The sequence below is a fragment of the Alexandromys fortis genome, unplaced genomic scaffold, assembly GCF_014885135.2.
Source record: "Alexandromys fortis isolate MF-2015 unplaced genomic scaffold, M_Fortis_MF-2015_v1.1 scaffold_526, whole genome shotgun sequence".
Lineage (NCBI taxonomy): Eukaryota > Metazoa > Chordata > Mammalia > Rodentia > Cricetidae > Alexandromys > Alexandromys fortis.
In genome coordinates this window covers 63,054-82,074 of record NW_026068456.1, presented here as the reverse complement: position 1 = coordinate 82,074, position 19,021 = coordinate 63,054, and the positions used below count along the sequence as shown (strand labels likewise).

At 43.3% G+C, this 19,021-nt stretch overlaps 1 protein-coding gene across 1 annotated transcript in view; it reads right to left on the bottom strand.

Annotated features, from left to right (window-relative positions):
• Window positions 1–1,214: 1,214 nt before the first annotated feature.
• The window catches only part of LOC126495732 (protein mono-ADP-ribosyltransferase PARP14-like), a 54,634-nt gene continuing 36,827 nt past the window's right edge, over window positions 1,215–19,021 (bottom strand). The window contains exons 4-15 of the mRNA XM_050133332.1: window positions 16,902–18,715; window positions 14,757–14,996; window positions 13,617–13,838; window positions 10,346–10,400; window positions 9,367–9,516; window positions 9,044–9,106; window positions 8,518–8,682; window positions 7,198–7,404; window positions 6,507–7,106; window positions 4,568–4,701; window positions 3,748–3,922; window positions 1,215–3,460 (exon numbers count right to left, since the gene is read on the bottom strand). Of these exons, the coding sequence (XP_049989289.1) occupies window positions 3,153–3,460; window positions 3,748–3,922; window positions 4,568–4,701; window positions 6,507–7,106; window positions 7,198–7,404; window positions 8,518–8,682; window positions 9,044–9,106; window positions 9,367–9,516; window positions 10,346–10,400; window positions 13,617–13,838; window positions 14,757–14,996; window positions 16,902–18,715 (4,133 nt within the window). The 3' untranslated portion in view covers window positions 1,215–3,152. The remainder of the gene's footprint in view (window positions 3,461–3,747; window positions 3,923–4,567; window positions 4,702–6,506; window positions 7,107–7,197; window positions 7,405–8,517; window positions 8,683–9,043; window positions 9,107–9,366; window positions 9,517–10,345; window positions 10,401–13,616; window positions 13,839–14,756; window positions 14,997–16,901; window positions 18,716–19,021) is intronic.

The window sequence follows — 19,021 nt, the reverse complement described above, 5'->3', positions numbered from 1 at the left end:
GAGGATAGGGAACCTGAAATGACCCTATCCCATAGCAATACTGACTAATATCTTTCATATCACCATAGAACCTTCATCTGGTGATGGATGGAGATAGAGACAGAGACCCACACTGGAGCACTGGACTGAGCTCCCAAGGTCCCAATGAGGAGCAGATGGAGGGAGAACACTTTTTTTTAAAAGATTTTTTCTTTCCTTTAATATGTGTGTTTGCCTGCATTTATGTATGTGTTCCACATGTGTGCAGTTCCCTCAGAGTCATAAAGAGGGGACATTGGCTCCCTGAAGCAATAGTTACAAGTGGCCATGACACTACCATGTGGGTGCTAGGAACTAAACTCATGTCCTCTGCAAGAGCAAATGCTCTTAACCACTGATCTGTTGACAGAGCTTTCTGTCCCACCATGTCCCATATCTGTTTAGTCCTGAATAAACACACAGAGGCCTCCATTAATTATAAACTGATTGGCCTATTAGCTCAGGCTAATTATTAACTCTTATAACTTTTATTAGCCCATAATACTTGACTATGTTAGCCAAGTGGCTTGGTATCTTTTTCTGTGAGGCAGGCACATCTTGCCTTGTCTGTGTTTGGCTTCCTCTGTGTCTGGATGACAATTGCAGACTGAATCTTTTCTCTTCCCAGAATTCTCCTGTTCTCATTGCCCTGCCTCTACTTCCTGCCTGGCTACTGACCAATCAGCATTTTATTAAACCAATAAAAGAAACAAATCTTTAGAGGGTAAAACCATTGTCCCACAGCACTGAGCCCTCTGTCCGGCCCCTGAGTTGAGGTTTTAATTCTGTTTTTTTCACTAAGGGATACAAAGGTGAAGTTCCTGGGCCCCAAATCCTGGGGTGGTCGTGGTTAGGGCTGTTGGAATCAGGTGCTCACTGAAAGCAGATTCTGTACGGCATGGAGGGCACCACCAATTGAGCCTTCAGCTCGTTTCTCGGTGTCCAAGGAGCATAGACTGTGTGGTCCTACAGCATCTCTCCAGACCTGTCTAGGGATCCAGGCTGGCTGCTCACTGGCTACTGGATAAGGCTTTCTGAACCTTATCCTGAATGGTGCCCCTCCAGTATTTCCAACTGAGCATTAGTACCTTAAGGACCCTCGGCGCTGTCCTGTTAATTGTGGCCACTGAACAACAGTAATCTACACAGACCCTCACCATGTTTGCTTTTTAGGGGAAAAATGATTCCACTGAGAGACATTTTTCAAGTAATTTTACTAGAAGTGAGGAAAGGCTGAAGTTGACTGTGACATTTGCTGGTTGGGTCTTTATTCCACAGTGTAACATCTGGCTATTCAGCCTTGCCCTGAGTTAACTAAACCTCTGGAGAACAAAACCAGATGAAATCGACCTCTCATTTTTATTCCATTTCCTAGAAAGCTGTTGGTACTGAGTTCAGATGCCAGTGCAGAGGAAGCCAGCCCCTCCTAAGCCACAGTCTGTGCTAGCCCACTTAGAAACAGCAGCAGAGGTTCCAAGTCCTCTGTGTTGTTGTGGCAGCAATGGTGACCCCTGCTCCACCTGAGGTCTCCTGGTGATCCCTATGGTGGGAAGTGGCACCTTAATCCTCCCAACACCCAGGATGTGCCACCCGAGAACATCACACAGCACTAGCTCCTTGGCCTACAGAACTCCTAAAAGAAGTACAGTGGACACCAAATTCAGAAGGAAAAAAGTCAGGGAAATCTGAGGTCACTTCACAGACATGAGATACTTGCAACTGTGATGACCACTGTGTGATGGACATTGTTTGATAAACGCCATGTGGTGGTCACTGCATGAAGGTCACATGTAATGACCATGTGATTGACACTGAGTAATGGCCACTCATTGATAGTCACTGTGTGATGGCCACTGAATGATGGACATCATTGTGTGATAGACACCATGTGATGGTCACTGTGTGATGGCCACTGAACGATGGCCAAAACAGCACTTGCTTCTCTCAAGGCCAGGTCCTGTGGTGGGAATAGAGAAGGACTGGACACCAGCACCAAGACTCAGTAAGCTGGCTCTCAGGGTTCCTGCCCTGGTAAGCTCAGACAAGGACATTTCTTGTGCTCTGAACATGTTCCCTTAAGTCCTGAAATATGGGAAAAACTCTTCCCAATGCACTATTCATGGGAACAAGGTCATGTTTATGACCGCATCTCTCACTCTACCTGGCAAAATCTAGGCACTCAATAAATGGCACTGAGTCTGAAATTGACAGGAGAAAATTAGAAGAACAACGTTAGCCAGGTCTGGTGACACAGGCCTCCGACATGTGGCCGAAGCAGGAAGAGAGTGAGTTCAAGGCCTGCCAAGGCTATGGAAGGATATCAGAGGCAGTCTGTGCAACTAAACGAGATCCTGCCTCAACATAAAAAGTAAATAGGGCTGGGACTGTGTAGTTCAGTGGTAGAGTCATTCCTGGCTTATGTGAGGCCCTGGGTTTAGTCTCCAGTACCACAAGAAAGAATTACCATCCAGTAGACACTGAGTTAGGAACCTGACTAATTGGCTTACACACATCATAAGCTGGCCTGCCATGGGAAAGATGCTAGCAGGGTCCTTAGCATTCACTCATTTTCACGGGGTGGAAGGCTTTCCCCTGGAGATGCAGCAGGGGTTATCCCCTTAATTTCAGTAGGTTGCCAGAACATTGGGGTTGACATTAAAAGGAACTTCTTGCAACTGTGGCCACAGCTTCTGAGCTGTGCCTCTTCTTGTAGCTCAGTTCACACCGACCACGAGCCATATGCCAGCATCCAGTTTGTACATAGCCTTGCCTGGAGCTGTCCAGCCCACATGGCACAGGACTGGCAGTAAAGAAAGAAAGTCTCTGCTCTGCATCTGTTCAGTTGGAGGTTAGCAGCCTTATTGGCTCAATGACACTGTGTCCCCCCACAGCACAGTGGCACTCCAACACAATTCCACTGGTGGCACCCAGATTTACATAGCTTCCTGAAAGTTCATGACAGTGTAACTGTCACATTTGAGACAGCAGAGCTTCAGCTATTTTCTGAATTTTCAATTAGATTTTTCAATTAAATTTTTAATTAGATTGCCTTTTGAGTAGATTCATTTCCACCATGGAGAAGCAGCAGAGGAAATGTCCATGGCAAAGAAGAGCAAGCACAAGGAGGAAGACAGTTAAAATTTGTCTTGCAGGAAATGCATGAAGGTGATGAGATACTCCGGGTATGCTTGGTTGTCATAGAACACTACAAACAAACTTGGTTTTTTCTCATCATCTGTGACAGTGTCGTACAAGTCAGTAGGATTTTTAGGGTCCCGTGGAGGAGGCACAATCAGTGACTGGTTTCCAGTTGTGTAGTTTCCAGTGAGAACCCGCACGTAATACATATACTTCTTCCCATTGGCGTCTGGTCTGGAATATGTATCAGCAGCTGAATAGGAAGCATTGACAGCAAAATAGGTTCCCTTCCCATAGCATGTGGCTGCAAAAGGAAAGACATTTTAAGTAGTTCAGCATAGCATATGAATCAACATGTTAGCCTAATATGTCAATTAATGTAAAAGGAATGCTCAGCATGAATATATGAATATTTCCTTGAACATCATCATCATCATTGTTATTATTAATTTTCTTCCTCAAAGAGATAGTCAAGACCTTGGGGTGAATTGAAATTCATTACTGTTACAATGTGAGAAACACAGTGACTGAAGCACAGAGTGGTTCCAAGTCAGCAGCCCCTTTGGGGAAACTGACTGAAACCTTCCTCACCATTCTTCCCAGCATAGCTGCGGTTAAATCCATTGCTGTTGAGATGTGGAATAGAGCTAGCCTCTGTCCCATGGAAGAGTTGTTTCTCATTTCTTTCATGGCCATTCTTTTCATCCATAATTTTTTTGTTTGCCTGGTACCTCCTCCAGAGAGCAGGATTCTGGATCCTTTCGATCTATAAATTAATAAAGTATGGAGTTATTCTGGAGATGCCAAGAGCCCTTGCCAAGTGACAGCCAACTACCTCCTTTGTCTTTCATGAGCAAAAATTCTACTCAAGCAAATTCAGTGCCAAATGACAGCGTCCTATAGTCAGAAATATTTTTCGAACTGGTAAGACAGCTCAGTAAGAATATGGTGACCTGAGTTCGATCCCTAAAGTTGGAAGGAGAACACTGACTCCACAAAGTTACAGTCTGACTTCTCCATGTGTGAACAATACCATCCCTCCAACCCTTCTACACATACACACAAACACACACATGCACGCACACACACACACACCCATGCACATGCATAGGGATGCATGCGCGTGCACACACAAACACACACACAGACAAGGCAGTCTTACTGGCCTGGAGTTAATACACCAAGTTACATTGGCTAGATAGGTGCTACAGTTTCAGGCTGTTGTAAGCGACCTGATGTGGGTCTGTGAACCAAACTTGGAACTTGGGGTCCTCTGAGAGCACAAAAGAAACTCTTGACCCATGGGCCACCTCTACAGACCCATATATGAGTGGGTTTATTCAGGAACATGGGTAATATCACTTACTTAACTATGTAACATTTCCATTAGAAAACTCAGCACCCGGCTTACCTTCTCTATGATGATGCTCTGGCAGGTCTGGTGGAACTGGTTTGCCACCGTGACATACTCAGGATCACTGGTTTGCAGACTGACCACAAGCAATTTCTTCTGCCCCATGTCGCTCCAATTTGAAGGGATTTCAGCTGCAAAATAGACATTTGAGGGCTCCTGTGTTTATATCTGGTATGCTTTGATAAAACCTGCCTCCCTTTTGTATTATAGTCTTATAAATCTATGTATACAAGAAATTTCTTATTTTCCTAAAAGGAAATGTTATTAAAAGTGTGAAACATGGACCATTGGTATCAGGATGAGATGGAAAACTTGTTTAGAAGAGGCGGATGAATTAAGGTGAGATAGTGCAGTGGTAGATCTCTTACCTGACACATATGAGACTTGTTTCCCAGCACCCTCTCCAGAAGAAGACAAAAGCCATCCATGTACTGAATTAGAGTTTCCTAGGGATGGAGCCTCTCTGCCTACTCCTGTTTTGGTCTTTCTAAGGTGTGAGAAGTGACTACATGCTGTAACTCACCTTCATTTAGTGCACAGCCTCTACTCTGATGTGATTTAACAAATTCATTACTAACTTGTTTTGAACAATCTCTGTCATTTGCACATGAATGAGTTTGTACCACTGGAGGGTAGTCTACATGTATTTTCTCATTTGCCTCATTCCCTCCTTAAGAGGTAGGTGGGTAGATGGTAGGGTTTTTCTGTGGCAGGCTGTAGAATACCACATATTATATGTCATTCTTCCAGGGTGGCTTAGAGTCTAGGGGTTCATTCATACTGATCCTACAGAAGATGACTAAAGTCTGTGGGAAGCCATTGGGGGACTCATGTGGTCTGAGGGCAGGAATTGTCAGCCTACACAAGACAGCCACTCCCTTCCTGGGGATCAGATCTACAGGGAACCTGTAGGCCTTGACCCGGCCTGGTACCCAGGAACCTTTGGCACAGGAAAGAGAAGATGGTAATAGAATTGGGGTCTTCTCTTGGTCATCATCATGGACACAGTGACCAACTTTAACAAGTCTGTCTGTCTGTCATCTCCTTGGCCTTTTATATTCTTCAGAACCTTGGGCAGCTTTTATTCTGAAACTATTTTTTTTCTATGTCTGCCTCAGGCAGCATTATTTGACCAGAAGAACTGATCCAGTATAAATGATCCAGATGGAAAATGCAAGGTTAACTGTTGTTACAGTTAAGATGGTTCTTCTTGGGCTGTTGAGATCATCCATGCTCTATTTTCCTCGCCATAGTGTATTCTCTAGAAACTTAGAAACCAAGATCTTTAAATTATTCTACCAGTGTTATTTGAATTTTAACTACTTTAAAATTTAATATAACAGACCAGGCGGTGGTGGCGCAGGCCTTTAATCCCAGCACTCAGGAGGCAGAGGCAAGAGGATCTCTGTGAGTTCGAGGCCAGCCTGGTCTACAAGAGCTAGTTTCAGGACAGGAACCAAAAAACTACGGAGAAACCCTGTCTTGAAAATCAAAAAAAAAATTAATATAACAGAGCATGTGTGGCTCATGCCTTTAACCAAAGCATTTGGGAGGCAGAAGCAGGCAAATCTCTGAATTTGAACCCAGCCTGGTCTATGTTCGAGACCAGCCATGGCTATTAGTGAAACACTTCCTTAAAAACAAAACAAGAGTTCCAGGCCAGCAATGGCTAAATAATAATACATTGTCAAAACAAAACAAGCTGGGTGGTGGCTGACACCTTTAATTCCAGCACTAGAGAGACAAAGGTAGGATCTCTATGAGTTTGAGACAAGTCTGCTCTAGAAGAGTTAGTTCCAGGACAGCTAGGGCTCTTACACAGAGAAACCCAGTCTCAAAAAGAAAAACAAACAACAACAAAACCCTGCTTTGTTTCTAAAATAATGTAAAGCTCAGAGTTGGGGCAATGGCTGACATTCATGAGCACATAACTTACTTTCATCTTTTAAGATGCGCTGCACAGTGATATTCTGTCCTTGAGGGCCTGTGGCCGTGTTTGTGCTCAAGTTCACTGTGAAGTCCTGATTATTAATTTTGACAACAGTGCTCCTGTGCTTTGCCTGCCGTGCGTTCTCCAACTGCATGGTAGTTATTTTATCGAAACAGTGTGTGACGTTGTTGACAATATATCGCCATTCCACGAATGTGAGGACATAGTCTGCCTGGCTTTCCTTCTCTTTAGCCAATCGGATGCTCTTGATCAGGTTTTCAATCTCATCTCTGGCTTCTATCACATCTCTGCTGATTCCTGTAACTTTAATCAAAGCTGTCTTCTGGTCCAGCTCAATGACGATGTTCAGCCTCTCCTGCAGCTCATTCAGCTTCTTGTACTCCTTCTCACCAAAGTCTCTGACACACTCATCATCACTGCTATAGGATAGCTGCTCCTGGGTGATCAGGTTCTGTATCCAGGAGATCGTGTGTTCCACACTGTCTTCATCTTTGCCACATACCTGGAAAACTGTCTGTTCTATTTTCTTCTCCAAAACCAGGGTGTTCTGTTTGTGCGGAGTGTCCTTTAAAAAGTCAAAAAGGGCTAAAGAGAAAATGAAATTTAGTATTTTCTTTACTCCCCTCAGCATCAAGGGGGGGGGGGAATATGTATTTGATAAAAGCGGACAACTCACAGGTGATCATAGACAGTAGAGACGGCAAGGGAGGAGCTGGGGAGCCTTCTCTGTGTTTCATGTTGTCATAAAAAACACTCAGGATATGAGGTTGGAAGATAACAACTTTGACTTTCTTCACAGCCTGCACTGATGTTTTCTGGATAAATTCTTCAATGGCATCCATTATGGCTTTAGCAACTGCATCTGGGTCCTGTTGAGCACTTCCTTTAAAAACACACACAAAAGACAAGGATAAGATCCACCTGCAGAAGGCTGCTACATAAACAAGGAATTCCAGATGTCACAGGAAAAAAATGCCTGGCCCTACACCAATTGCTGTACAGTTTCCAACATGTTATTATCAAATAGTTTTCACATCCTAGACACAGTGGGGAGGAGTTTCTGTTCCATGCTGTCGGAAGGTCAACACTCCAGGTAAAGCCCCTGAAACCTGTTCTGATTTGTGACACTCACATCTGTCCTTTTCAGCTGATTCTGGTTCCCAGGGTCACTCCCCTCCCATTACAGAGTACAGGTGGCTTTCCTCCCTTGATTTACTAGAGTTTTCATAAGATCATAAAAGGCAGGGAAAGAAGATAATACACCTTGAAACAACATGGTTCTTCCAGAGACAATCTGAGCCTCTGATAGATTTTATGCATGTGTTGGGATTCTCCCAGCTACCTCTGGGGACCTGATTCAAACTAAGGTAATTCTAAGGCACCCCAAACTGTAAGCTACTGTTATTGTTTATAATTCCAGGCATATTAGAATGTCTCTCTTCCCCATGCTCTGTACCATTTTTGCTACCCAGAAGAATTCAAAGCAGCCACTGAGGAGGATCCTCTTCTGTCTTTACCATGTTCAAATCGTGTTTCTCAAGCCCTGGAGCCCACTGGCAAGGTAAGACTGGGGAATAACCCAAAGTGAATGGCAGCTTCCAAAGTCACATGACAGGCAGTGTAAACGTCTCCTGGGAAAGCTTGTTTGATAGACTGAGAGCCCATCTGGATTATCCCTGTTAATAGTGCCTACAACTGTGGCAGAAAATTATAGTTGTTGCCTTTGACTAACCTTGAAGACAACATTTGTGGGGACACAGTTCACTCCTCCTGCCTCTGTCTTTCCTGTCACTGGGGTCACAGGTGCACCCTGCTCATTTTCCTCCTTCTACTTAAAGAACCCACAGGTTTTACCTAGTTGACAGGGTGCCTTGGAGTGAGGAAACTGTCTACTCCTAGGGAAGGTGTCCCTGTCATTACTCAGACACAGTGAGGACCAAATCCATGGGGAAGTGGACACTTTGGGATGGAGCCTTGACAGCCTGTGGCTACGGACCTGTGCCAATGGCTGGTAGGCAAATGGATGAGTAGTTCCGTTGTTCACATTCTTCCAAAACACAGGAAACTGATCTCTTCACGTCATTCCCACCATCAACGTGAATAATACTCTTGCATCTCAATGATCCACCTTGAGTAACTATGTACTCACTGTTCTGCTGAGCTGTGAAACAGGAGCAGATTCAGAGTCAGACGCTGACCTGCGCTTGGAGAAAGCAAGATGTCTGATTTCACGAGGAAACATTTTATGAATTAAAAGCTTATGAAATACTACACATTGTGAAATTTTTGACTGAATTTTCTTAACTGTGAGATAACTTTCCACTTATAACTTTCTTTCATATGGAATTCTTTCATAAAATATATGATCTTAAGATGAATACAGGAGTCTCAAAACAAAAGAAAACCAAAACAGATTAATACATTGTTTTCCCAGCCCCAGGCCCTTCCTCGGTTTCCTCACTGCCTCCCACAGTCAATCTTCCCCTTCCAATCCAGCTCCAAGAAGCAGCATCATTCCTTACCCAAGACAGAACATTCTTTCTCCACACTTGGTCCTGCACCTTTCAAAATTGCTTTGGAGACTCCTACATGAGAAAATCAAGACAGTGATCTGACCAGAAAGACACCTTTGTGTCTCAACACACCCTGTCATAAAGTAGTAAGGACAGAGGAGACATTTTCAACAATGTTGCCAGTTGTAAGAAAGCCCATTGAATAACTTTATAGATATTAGTTAACAGGAACAAGCCCAAGTTGACAAAAAACATTCTGTCTATAGAAACACTTCTTCATAGGATCTACCACACTGATTACTGCAAGAGACAGAATCCATCTCACCAAGTACCTGATTTGAGATCAAATGTGTTTGATGTTGAATTGACAATCACATCTGCCATTTCTTTGGTGATGTCCCCCATGGCCACTTGGAAGAGGATTGGGCCAATATTCATTTCATACACTCCTAAAGTTGGGCTTGAGAGACTCCCATAATAACCTGCCCAGAGAAAATAAAAAACAGAATCAGGCACCAGAAGCAAGAATAGCTGAGGTCACTGGCTGCTCTATCACTGCCGTTTACTGTGGTCCTGGGTCTGGGCTGGAACAAGAGGATGGCTTGAGTTTAGGATTTTGGGGCCATCCTGGGCAACATGGCAAAACCCTGCTTCAAAACAAAGCTCCAGTGAACTCAAACAAGATGAACTCAGAAAGAACAAACCACATGTAACAGAGAAGTATTGGCTTGTATAGTCTCTCAAGGTGTTTCTTGGAAAACACATGTCACATGATTCATTGAAGGTGGTTGAAGGCGTAAGTCACGAACAAGGCCACACCAGTTTGGAGTTATGATTAATAGGGTGTTATTTATTTAAAGGGGAAAAAACTTACAGATCACCATCCCAGACAACAGCCATCTGCACAACCAGGAAGGGAGTCTAGTCTCCGGCGGAGCAGGAAGCGAAGAGAGCGAGCAGAGGAAATAGCCACTTTTTTAAAGGGAGAGAGACCACGCCCCAGTGGGCTGGTATCACAGCAGCTATTGGTTGGAGGGGCGGAAGGACCTCCCGCAACAGGTGGTAGTCTCATCAGCAATTTAAAAATCTCACTGTACAGATTATATAATCTGGCCCCCTTTCCCTTTTTCCCCAAGTCACTTAAATAGGCCAATGTCTTTTGTATTCACATGCATAGAATATTATTAATTCTCATTTAATATGTTCCATAGTTTGAGTTATCAGAGAAATGATCACCATCATCCTTTCCCTGTCATTGAACAGTTACTTGGTAACAAGAAATCACTGGTCAACTTAAACACTTTACTGTACCTTGGGTGTCACTTGGATTTCCATGACTCCTTTTGTCAAATTCATCTGAAAATGCCTGGAAACACAAACACAGCTTTAACCATTAAACTTCTATGCAATCAGTGATTTTGAATCCTGGGAGTTTTTGATTCTGTATGCACACATGTAGTGATGTGTATCATAAAGCCGTTGTGCCTGGCTTTGAGTGACATGTTTCAGGAAAGCCTTCGCTATGTTTGGGCTGATTGGTAGAGGCTGAGAATTGTTTTGAGACTGCTTCAACCTTGAAGAAATGTTGTCTATCTGGAATCTCTGCACTTGGTGCTCTGTGAGAGCTTGCAGCTTTACTGACCTTGGTCTGAAGACACTCCTGGAATCCTGGAGTTGTTACTTCAGTCTATGGCATCCCATAATATGTGGGCTGTCTGCTCTCAAGGGCAGCAACAGCAAGATGACTTCGGTAGTTGGAACATTTCCCAGCCCCTATTAACCTTGTATATGTTTGCATAAAGTAACTAGAGTGAGATAGTGTGAGCTGGTGTCAGTGTCTTCCAAGAAGAGTGAATCCCTCTACTCGTTCAGAAAATGAAGACTTGGCATCTTGGTGAGCTTCTCTCTCTTCTATGGCAACTATAGCAGGATTCAAACAATATACATACACATGATTGGAAAATAGTAGCCCTCAAACAGTAGTATTTAATTTACCTCAATATTTTAAAGTTATAAAAATATACATATTGGTTGGGAAGTAGTGGTGCACGCCTTTAATTCCAATACTTGGGAGGCAGAGGCAGGTGGATCTCTGTGGGTTTGAGGCCAGCCGGGTCTACAAGAGCTAGTTCCAGCACAGGCTTCAAAGGTACAGAGAAACTGTATTTTGAAAAACTTATATATAAATGGAGGCAGAGGCAAGTGGATCTGAAATTTGAGGCCTCCCTAGTCTACAGAGTGTGTTCCAGGACAGCCAGGCCTATATAGAGAAACTCTGTCCTGAAAAATGAAACATCAGAAAACAAAATGAAAGACAAAGTATACATACACTTTTTACATATATGTCTTGTAAAATACAGATGTGAACAAAGTTGTAAATATTATTAACTAGAGCGATGTTATAACAAAAAACAGACAGTTAAAATTCAATGGAGGAATAATTCTACACTTTCACATGCCCATGTGTTAAAACAGTAGCCAATAAAAATTATACTTTCAAAAACTATTTAGTGGAATGTAGAAATGTTTATTTTATACTTTCAAGTGGAAAGGATATTAAATTGCATATTTACATCTTCTCACCTAGAATCATACAGCAGAGGAGAGTGAGACAAGGCTGACTAAACTATCTCTGCATTTTGTGCTACTCAGTGTGTCTGCATTAAAATGCATTGCCTTCTTAACCAAATAGCCCAGAGAAGCTGTACCTAGAAGCCACGTTCAGACCTTCGACTCCTGCTCTTCAGTCTCTGTCCCAGTATCCGCTCACAAGCAGCTCTTTTTGTAAATGAAATGAGTTTAGATGTCTTTAAATCTTGATCATGTTTGGAGGATAAATAACAGCATTTAAATGTGTTAAAGGTGTTGGTAGAGACTAATCCTTTTCATAGATCTATAGAGTATTCTATGTATTAAAGAAAATGAGACCAGTTGGGTGGTAGTGGCAGCACCTTGAATCCTAGCACTCAGGAGGGAGAGGAATAGGATTATGAGTAAAGGTCAGCACAGTATATACAGTGAGTTGCAGGACAGACAGACAGAGCTACACAAAGAACACCAGTCTTGAAAAACTGAGAGAGAGAGAGAGAGAGAGAGAGAGAGAGAGAGAACAACCTTTTCCTAATAAAGTTTGGGAGAGTCAAGTCTATGAGACAGGATTCATCCCTATTCATGCAAACATTGAAGACATTAATATCACACAAAAATCTCAGCACCTCCACCTCCTGTTCACGTTGTATACAGAAATCTAAACTTCAAAAGTAGTGATGACTTCTAGAAGGGAGAGCATGTGCTACAGCAATGCCCACATCGCCTTACACCATGATGTCACAGGGAAACTACTTAAAACTATTAATAGTTGAGCAAGTACATACTTATATTCCCAGTATTCTGGAAGCTGATTCAGGAGGATTGCCATGAAAGTGAACAGTCTGGACTGCTTAGCAAGATCCTGTCTAAAAATAACCTAAGCAAACAAACAAACCTCACCATGCTTGTTACTCCAAGCTGAAGGTGTTGGGAGCTTTGGCTGCCCAATTAGAATGTAGGTTCCCTGTGCTTGCTTCCATGAATTTATAGGTAGTGTCTAGATCTGGATAATAATGACATAGGACCTAAAAATTCCAACAGCCCAATCCACGGGCATCTGTGGGCTGTCACCTTTACTGTGACATTGTGGAAACTCTTCTAACACTAAGATCATGTGCTCTACTGGATTATAAAGACATGGAGAACAGAAATCAGGCCTTAGAGTCAGACCACATTGCCGTAGCTGATGTGACACACTGTGACCGAGGATGATTCTAGTATTTCTGGTCCAAGTGTCCTAAGTCACAAGGGGACGTGTTCAAGCCACATCCTTCATTCAAGATTAATTACATTTCCAGAAATGCAGCTAGAATCACCTGCATCCCCTCCTGGAATTCTCAAATTGTTAATGCCATAACTGTGCCTTTATATTATGTATTAGCATTTTTATGTCCATAGGAGAGGCAACCCTATAGACTGATAAAAACAATGGGTATTACAATGTGTGAGCCTTACTTACCTGATTATACAATGAGTATTACAACGTGTGATACCTATCTGATTCTGATCCATACATAAGGATGGAGAGATGGAGAGGCATTCATGAGACAGCTGTAATCTCACACATTAACTCTATCATTGACCACACAGAGGGATGACTGCATTTCAAGGTGTGTTTAGTGGTAAGATTATGTTCAAAATGAATTGGTGAATTGTTTAGAGACAGAATCTTGTGTCAACATTACATGTGAGAAAAAGATCAAACACCCAGCCACAGAGCAATAGCAGTTGAAACTAAATAACAGATAGAGAACTTCATTAGGTTGGTTTATGGACTTTTGTGGGTGTTTGAAACTTTCCAGAAAAAGAATTGTTTTTTTTTCTATATCTATCATTTTTGAAATTTGTCGTAGTACATATAACCAGTCAGCACACTTTCCTGCACTGAAAACACTTTGTTTCATCAAACCTCCTATTAGATCAAGAAGATGCAGAAGAACACAGGTCTCGTACTTCAGTTGGCAAAGAGATCAGAAGCAAGCCAAATCTGTACCTGAATGTTTTCCACGTCTTTCGGGTGCAGCAGAAACTGAACTTCCTGTAAAGTTTTCAGTTGGTTCTTGCTACTAAACTTGAGCACTTCTGAAATTATCAATTTAGCAAATTCAGGTTTAGGAAACCTCAGATTTCCTGTTCCTATTGCTGGAAATCCAATTGATTGCAGAGACAGTGCCTCAGCGGTTCCTAGACAGTCTCTGATGATGTTTTTCATGATCTGAAAACACAGAGCACTTCCTTAAATGTCTTCTTAAAAATGAGGGACCCTAAAAAGTAAGCACTCAGCAGCTTTTCCTGGGAGCACTGTCCACTCTATTGTGCTTTCAACAAAAGTTAGCAGCAGTGTGAGGGGAAACTGTGGAGAAGAAATGAGAAAGAGAACGTGGACACCCTTACAAGAGCACAGACTCACTCCACCATAAGCAAAGAGGGGAAGCCACAGCTGTCCCAGTCCATCACTGTCTCCCAGCTTCAAGTCCTCACCTTACCTTTCCTCCATAAATGTAGTATATTCCCCCAACCCTTCCCTGACCATCAGTAATTGCTGAGCACAATAACCAACTTACATTTCTAACTATGACCTATAAGAACTATGACCTACAAGAAGTCATCTACAACTGAAAAGAAATGGCCATGGCATGGGACCTGCCAGACTCATGATGCTGGCCCAGAGAAGAAGCAGACAGGGACTGATGTGGGAGCCTTCTGTTTTATGTTGATTTCATTGGTTAAATAAAGAAACTGCCTTGGCCCTTTGATAGGACAGAAAATTAGGTAGGTGGAGTAGACAGAACAGAATGCTGGGAGAAAGAAGCCAAGTCAGGCAGTCGCCATGATTCTCCCACTCCAGACAGACGCAGGTTAAGATCTTTCCTGGTAAGCCAGTTCGTGGTGCTACACAGAATATTAGAAATGGGTTAGATCAATATGTAAGAGCTAGCCAATAAGACGCTGGAACTAATGGGCCAGGCAGTGTTTAAAAGAATACGGTTTTCCGTGTAAATATTTTGGGTAAAGCTAGCTGGGTGGTGGGAAGCGGCCCGCCGTTCCTTACAGCAAGAGAATAGCTGTGGTGTGCTGTATGGGAGTCCAGAGAGCTACCCCATGTCCTGGAGAATGTAAAGCTGGGTCCTACCTTTAGTGACCATGCAGTGTCGTTGACTTTCCACTGTGGAACGACCACATGAAATACGTGGTGGCAGTTCAGGTTACAGCCACTGGTTTGTAGGATTGTGCCTTCCTTAACAGAGACCCCCTGTCCTGCTTCATTCAGTTCCTTCTGGAGTTTTGGCCCGGCCTTTTCCAGTAAAGCCTTAGAAAGGGGTCCTTTATTGAGTGCAAGATCCGAGGGAATGGAGTTGACAACGACATCAGTCTTTAAGACAAAACCAAAGATTCCTTTCAAATTCTTAGTAAAGGCATTCATCAACCATGATTACATTTGAGCCACTGGGCTTGGCAAAGGAAGACAACAGTTTCTTGTACATTTTGTGACTAAGGTTCAGAGAAACAAAACTCATAAAAGTCAGAGTGGAAACAATTCAAATGTCCATTGGCTGGAAAAACAAATGTATCTTCATCTAATAGGATATTATGCAGCCATTAAGAGGGATAAAAACTAATATAAGCTACAGTACGGGCAACTGCTGAAAGAATTCCCATTAGTGAAAGATACTGGTCACAGATGACACAAATATATTATTTCATTTACATGAAACTTCAATAACAGGTGAATCAGTAGAGCCAGGTGTTGGGGCACACACCTTTAAACCCAGCAGTCAGGAGGCAGAGGTAGGTGGATCTCTGTGAGTCTAAAACCAAACTGGTCCACATTGCAAGTCCCAGGACAACCAGAGCCATGACTAAACCCTGTTTCAAAAAGAAAATTAAAACAAACAAACAAACAACAACAGAGTAGATTAGATGTTCTCTAGAGCTAGGAGGGGTGGGGTGAGCAGGTGGATAAATTGCGAGTAGCTACTAGGGAACACAAATTTCTTTCTGGTGGGATTAGAGTGCACTACAGTTAGATTGCAGGCATGGATGCATGATTGTGGTTTTACACACACACACACACACACACACACACACACACACTTATGTTCACACTGTAAGAATTATCCCTGCCTGAGCTCCAACACTGAGATGGTCCATGTTTATTTTTAGTGAATATACTGAAAACTACTGATGTGCCAACTTGAGTGTGAACTGTGAGTTATATAACACTGTTTAAAGAAAAAAAAATATTCAACTGTTAAAATGATGTTTAGCTTTTCTCAGCTTAGCCTGTGGAAACATGCTGAAGCAGCATGTCCAGGTGAAAAGGTTCAATTGTGGGGCTGGGGAGATGGCTCAGTAGGTAAGAGCATTGACTGCTCTTCCAGAGGACCCAGGTTCAATTCCCAGAACCCACATGGCAGCTCACAACTGTCTGTAAATCCAGTTCTAGGGGATTGAACACTCTCATATAGACATACATGGAGGCAAAACACCAATGCACGTGAAATAAAAATAAATATACTTTTGTTTCAGTTGCATCACTTGGTGGTCACAAGACACCAAGACATGTTCTTGGTGGATGCTTAGAGACACTTTCTCTTGAAAACAATTCAAGGGAAGACAGGGTTACAGGATCTAGTTCATGCCTATATCCCCAGTGTGTGTGTATGTGTGTGTGTGTGTGTGTTTAGGACTGAGACAGGAGGATTGCTGAGGCTTCCCGGGTGCCAACCTATCCAAAAAACTTTAGTCTCCTGCAACAAATTCACAAAACAAGAATTGTCCTTACATGACTTCCAACATCTGGACCTTCCTCCTGCCCACCCACTCTTTCCTCACAAAGGGCCCACAGATGGGATCCGGGAACTGAGCTCCGCCCGTCCACTCCAACACCCAAGGTCACCCTTACTCGTGTCATTGGTTAAATCCTATCCCCTGCATTCCCCATGCTCTCCCACACCTGTAACTGACAGAAGCCAGCACTAGATGGAGCAGACACGACAGATGGGAAATGATGAAGATGAGGAGAGCCGTGCAGTGTCCCCTACTATGGACCACAGTTACCGGGAAGGAGTGACCCATCCCAGAGCCCTTTAGATCCTTACAGACATACCAATCTCTACTCCTAAGTGATTTGGGAAGAAGTAAAGTGTCCATGGAAAATGTCTGAGGGTCATTTTCCTCACTCTCCTTTCCTTCCACCCTGTCTTCCTTGGGCCCTCAATAAAGCTGGCAGAGACCAGTGACATCGCAGAACATTGTTGGTGAGAGGGACACTCACCTTAGCATTCTGCACACCTTCTTCCACCAGCCGGATTTTCAGGCCTTCTGGGGACACCAGCACATAGTCCTGTGTCTGCGGTGTCTGTGGTGTTTTTTCAGGTGACACTAATTCTAACGCTGATAAACTGGACTGGGAAGCTGTTGGGGAGAGGGAGGCTTTATATGTAGTTTCTACAGCTTCAGCAAAGGCTCCAGCAACCTTTGCAGATATGTCCACCAGATAAATCTTTTTCAAGGTGCGCCTGTCTGTCTGGCGTTGGAAGTTGTCTTTGATGGCTGAAACAATGGTGGCCACACACAGGTCTAAGGGAAAGCCAAAGATTCCAGAGCTGATAGCTGGCATGGCTATGGATTGACACTTGACCTCCTCAGCTAAGGTGAGACTTCGTTCCACAGCTCTCTTCAACAGGCTCACGCACTCCTGGGCCTTATTTCCGTCCCATCGAGGCCCTACTGCGTGGATGACATGATGGCAAGGGAGCTTGCCTGGTTTTGAGATAACCGCGTTGCCAATTAGGACCACACGACCATTTCTCACTATTTTGTCACATTCTGCTTGAAGTTCAGGACCAGCTGCATTTGAAAGAGCGAGGGCCAGACCATCAATGTGTTTCAGATTCTTGTTTGCTGCATTCACAACCACATCGGCAGGAAACCGAGCCAGGTCTCCCTGCTGTACAATCAGCGTGACTCCAGGGGCTATGTCCTTCTGTAAGAGGCACTTCTGCTCTTTAAGGCTGCCTTTGTCCTTCTCTGCTCCCTCCTGGAGCTCAATGATGCATCCATACAGGCGTTTGATCTCACTTTTGTAATAGGATGCTTTGTCCTGGAAGAAGTGCCTAGCACCAGGCTTATCAATCTGGAACCTTTTAATGCAGACTGAATCCCGGATTTGCCTGACCATGTCCACGCATTCTAGAACTTTACTCTTGGAGCCAGTTAGTAGAATGCCTTTTGGTTCATCTTCCAGCTTAAAATATGCCTGCACATTGGCCTTCTTTATCTTTGCCTGGAATAGCTTCTTGTCTGCCCTTAAGTACTTAATAATCAAGACTTGTTCAATTTCAACCAGTCTTTCAATTTCCATGGTGTTTTCCAAGAACTCAAAAAGTTGTCCATGGATTTCATTTACTTCTTTCACACAGCCTGCAATGATGACCTCTGCCTGGGTTCCTGAAGTTAATTCATCCTTTATCGTAATGCATGCAGTGGAGGAGTGTCTTTTTTGCAGCGAGTGAATTTTCTTTTTCCACACATTGCCTCTGAAAACTTCCTTGTCTTCAACTTTAATGATTTTATAACTCAAAGCATCAAGCATTTTCTTCTCTGCTTCTGCCAGGGCTCTGAAAGAACAGGCCGTCAAGAGAAGAGCTGTACCTTTCAGTTCAGACATGGCAAGAATTTTCTGTGCTTCAAAAAGAGTCTTGGAGAATTCCTGACTGCCTACTTGCTGCAGAAACATGAAGACTTCAGAAGGAATCAGGACGTCTTTCTGAGGCATGGAATACACCTTTTCTAGGATGTCACACTTTACTTTATACACATCTGCACGGAATCCCTTAAAGCACAGGTGCTGAGTGGCAGCATCGTAATGAATCTCCATCTCTGGGTTCTCTTTCCTTAGATCATCCAGGAAACCACTGTGTTGCAAAAGAAAATGTTTCCCCGGAGAAATGGCCACTTTCTCCTTCAGGCTCTGTTCAATCTGGTTTTCTACCCTAACAATATTTGTTGTTTCCAGAAGTCTCGGGGAAAGCTGCAGCTGTCGGTTCGAATAGTAATGGATACGATTACTAATAAATTTTTTGGTATCTACAAAACAAAAGTAAAATGAGAAAATTTTGATGACATCTCTACATGGTATAGAAGAAATGGCTTGGCTACAACTCAGAAGGGGGACCTAGCTAATTGTATTTTCTGCTACTGAGCTGGCCACAGCCAACCCTCCAGAGCACACTCCTTACAATGCCACCCCACTCCCCATTTTCTCAAGACCCTTGTTGCCCACTATGGCAGCAGGTAGGAGCCCACATCCACAGCCAGGCTACTAACTCCAAACACACATCCAAGAAGCACTTTCAGTTTATTTTCATGTTGCCACAAAAAAAAAAAAAAAAA